Source organism: Carlito syrichta, unplaced genomic scaffold (assembly GCF_000164805.1).
Source record: "Carlito syrichta isolate Samal-C Ts95f unplaced genomic scaffold, Tarsius_syrichta-2.0.1 Scaffold305332, whole genome shotgun sequence".
Taxonomy (NCBI): Eukaryota; Metazoa; Chordata; class Mammalia; order Primates; family Tarsiidae; genus Carlito; species Carlito syrichta.
This window is the reverse complement of record NW_007249428.1, coordinates 684,777-685,994: the sequence shown is the minus strand read 5'-3', so window position 1 is coordinate 685,994 and position 1,218 is coordinate 684,777. Positions and strand designations below refer to the sequence as shown.

Below are 1,218 nucleotides of genomic sequence, written 5' to 3'. Positions count from 1 at the left end.
GGACCAGCCCCTCCCCCGTCCCACCCCTTCCCACTCTCGTGCCCCGCCCATCCGCCCAGGCCCCGCCCTCACCCTACACACAACCCGCACCCTTGCCTATTTCCCCACTCCCTCCCTACTCCCTGTCACCATCTCCCTGCCCGTCCCCTGTCCCCTCCCTGCCACCCACGCCCCTGCCCACTCCCCGGCCCCTCCCTCCCCGTCACCCGCGCCCCGGCCGCCTCCCCGCAGCCTGCCTTGGACCGCCAGCTCCGCCACCGTGCGGCTGCCCTCGTGAGTCTCGCAGATGTACACAGCGTCGTCGTCCGCCGAGACGTGGCGCACCGTAAGCCTGCGCTCCGTGCCCTCCTCCTCGATGCTGTACTTGGCGCTTGCCCACAGCCGCGTCTCCTCCTTGAACCACGCGGCCTCAGTGGCCGGCTGCGGCACCTCGCACAGGAACGTGGCCGACTCCTTTTCCCGCACCTCCAGATCCCGCAGCCGCTTCTTGAAGGGCACAGCCGGCTCTGTGGAGAGGGGGCAGTGAGGGGGGGAGCACAGGGAACTGGAGGGGGGACAAGGAGGGACAGCAGGTGGCGAAGGTGGGAGTGTGGAGAGGGGTAGGGGCAGGGACAGAGGGTATGGAGAGGTGAGTGGGGAGGGTGCAGGAGAGAGGAGGGGCGGGGCAGAGGGGTGGGATGGAGAGGTTGTAGGGGAGGGGAGGATAGAGGAGGCAGCACCGAGAGTGGTGGAGTGGGGAGGAAGCAGGGCGGGTAGGGGCCGAGGGTGAGGAGCAGTGGACACGGAAGGGTGGGGAAAGCCGATTACTGCAATGACAGGACAAGCTGAGAGCCATGACTCCGGAAGCGCGTGGAGATGGTGGCGGCCACAGGGCGGGGAACGCGAGGGCAGAAGCACGGGCTGCAAGCACAGGGGTCCGCGGAGTAGTGGACGCAAAAGGGGGGCGAGGGACGGGGGACGCGGGCGCGGGGACTGCGGGCTGAGGGCGGTGGGGGACAAGGACGCGGGTAGGGGCCTTGGGGACCAGGCGGGGGCTCACCGCGCACGACCAGCTGCACGGAGCTGTAGGTCTGGCCCACCAGGTTGGACGCCGTGCAGGTGTAGAGGCCGCGGTCCGACTGCTTGCAGAAGAGAATCTTGAGCACGAAGTTCTCCTGCGCGTCCTCGTACACCGCGTGGCGCCGGCCCTCGACCACCGGCTGCCCGTCCTTCTTCCAC

At 69.2% G+C, this 1,218-nt stretch overlaps 1 protein-coding gene across 1 annotated transcript in view; it reads right to left on the bottom strand.

The window, feature by feature from the left end:
* Positions 1-1,218, bottom strand: part of OBSCN (obscurin, cytoskeletal calmodulin and titin-interacting RhoGEF) — a 164,159-nt gene that overhangs the window by 162,348 nt on the left and 593 nt on the right. Inside the window, 2 exon segments of the mRNA XM_021714213.1 lie at positions 237-506; positions 1,040-1,211. Coding sequence (XP_021569888.1) covers positions 237-506; positions 1,040-1,211 — 442 coding nt within the window.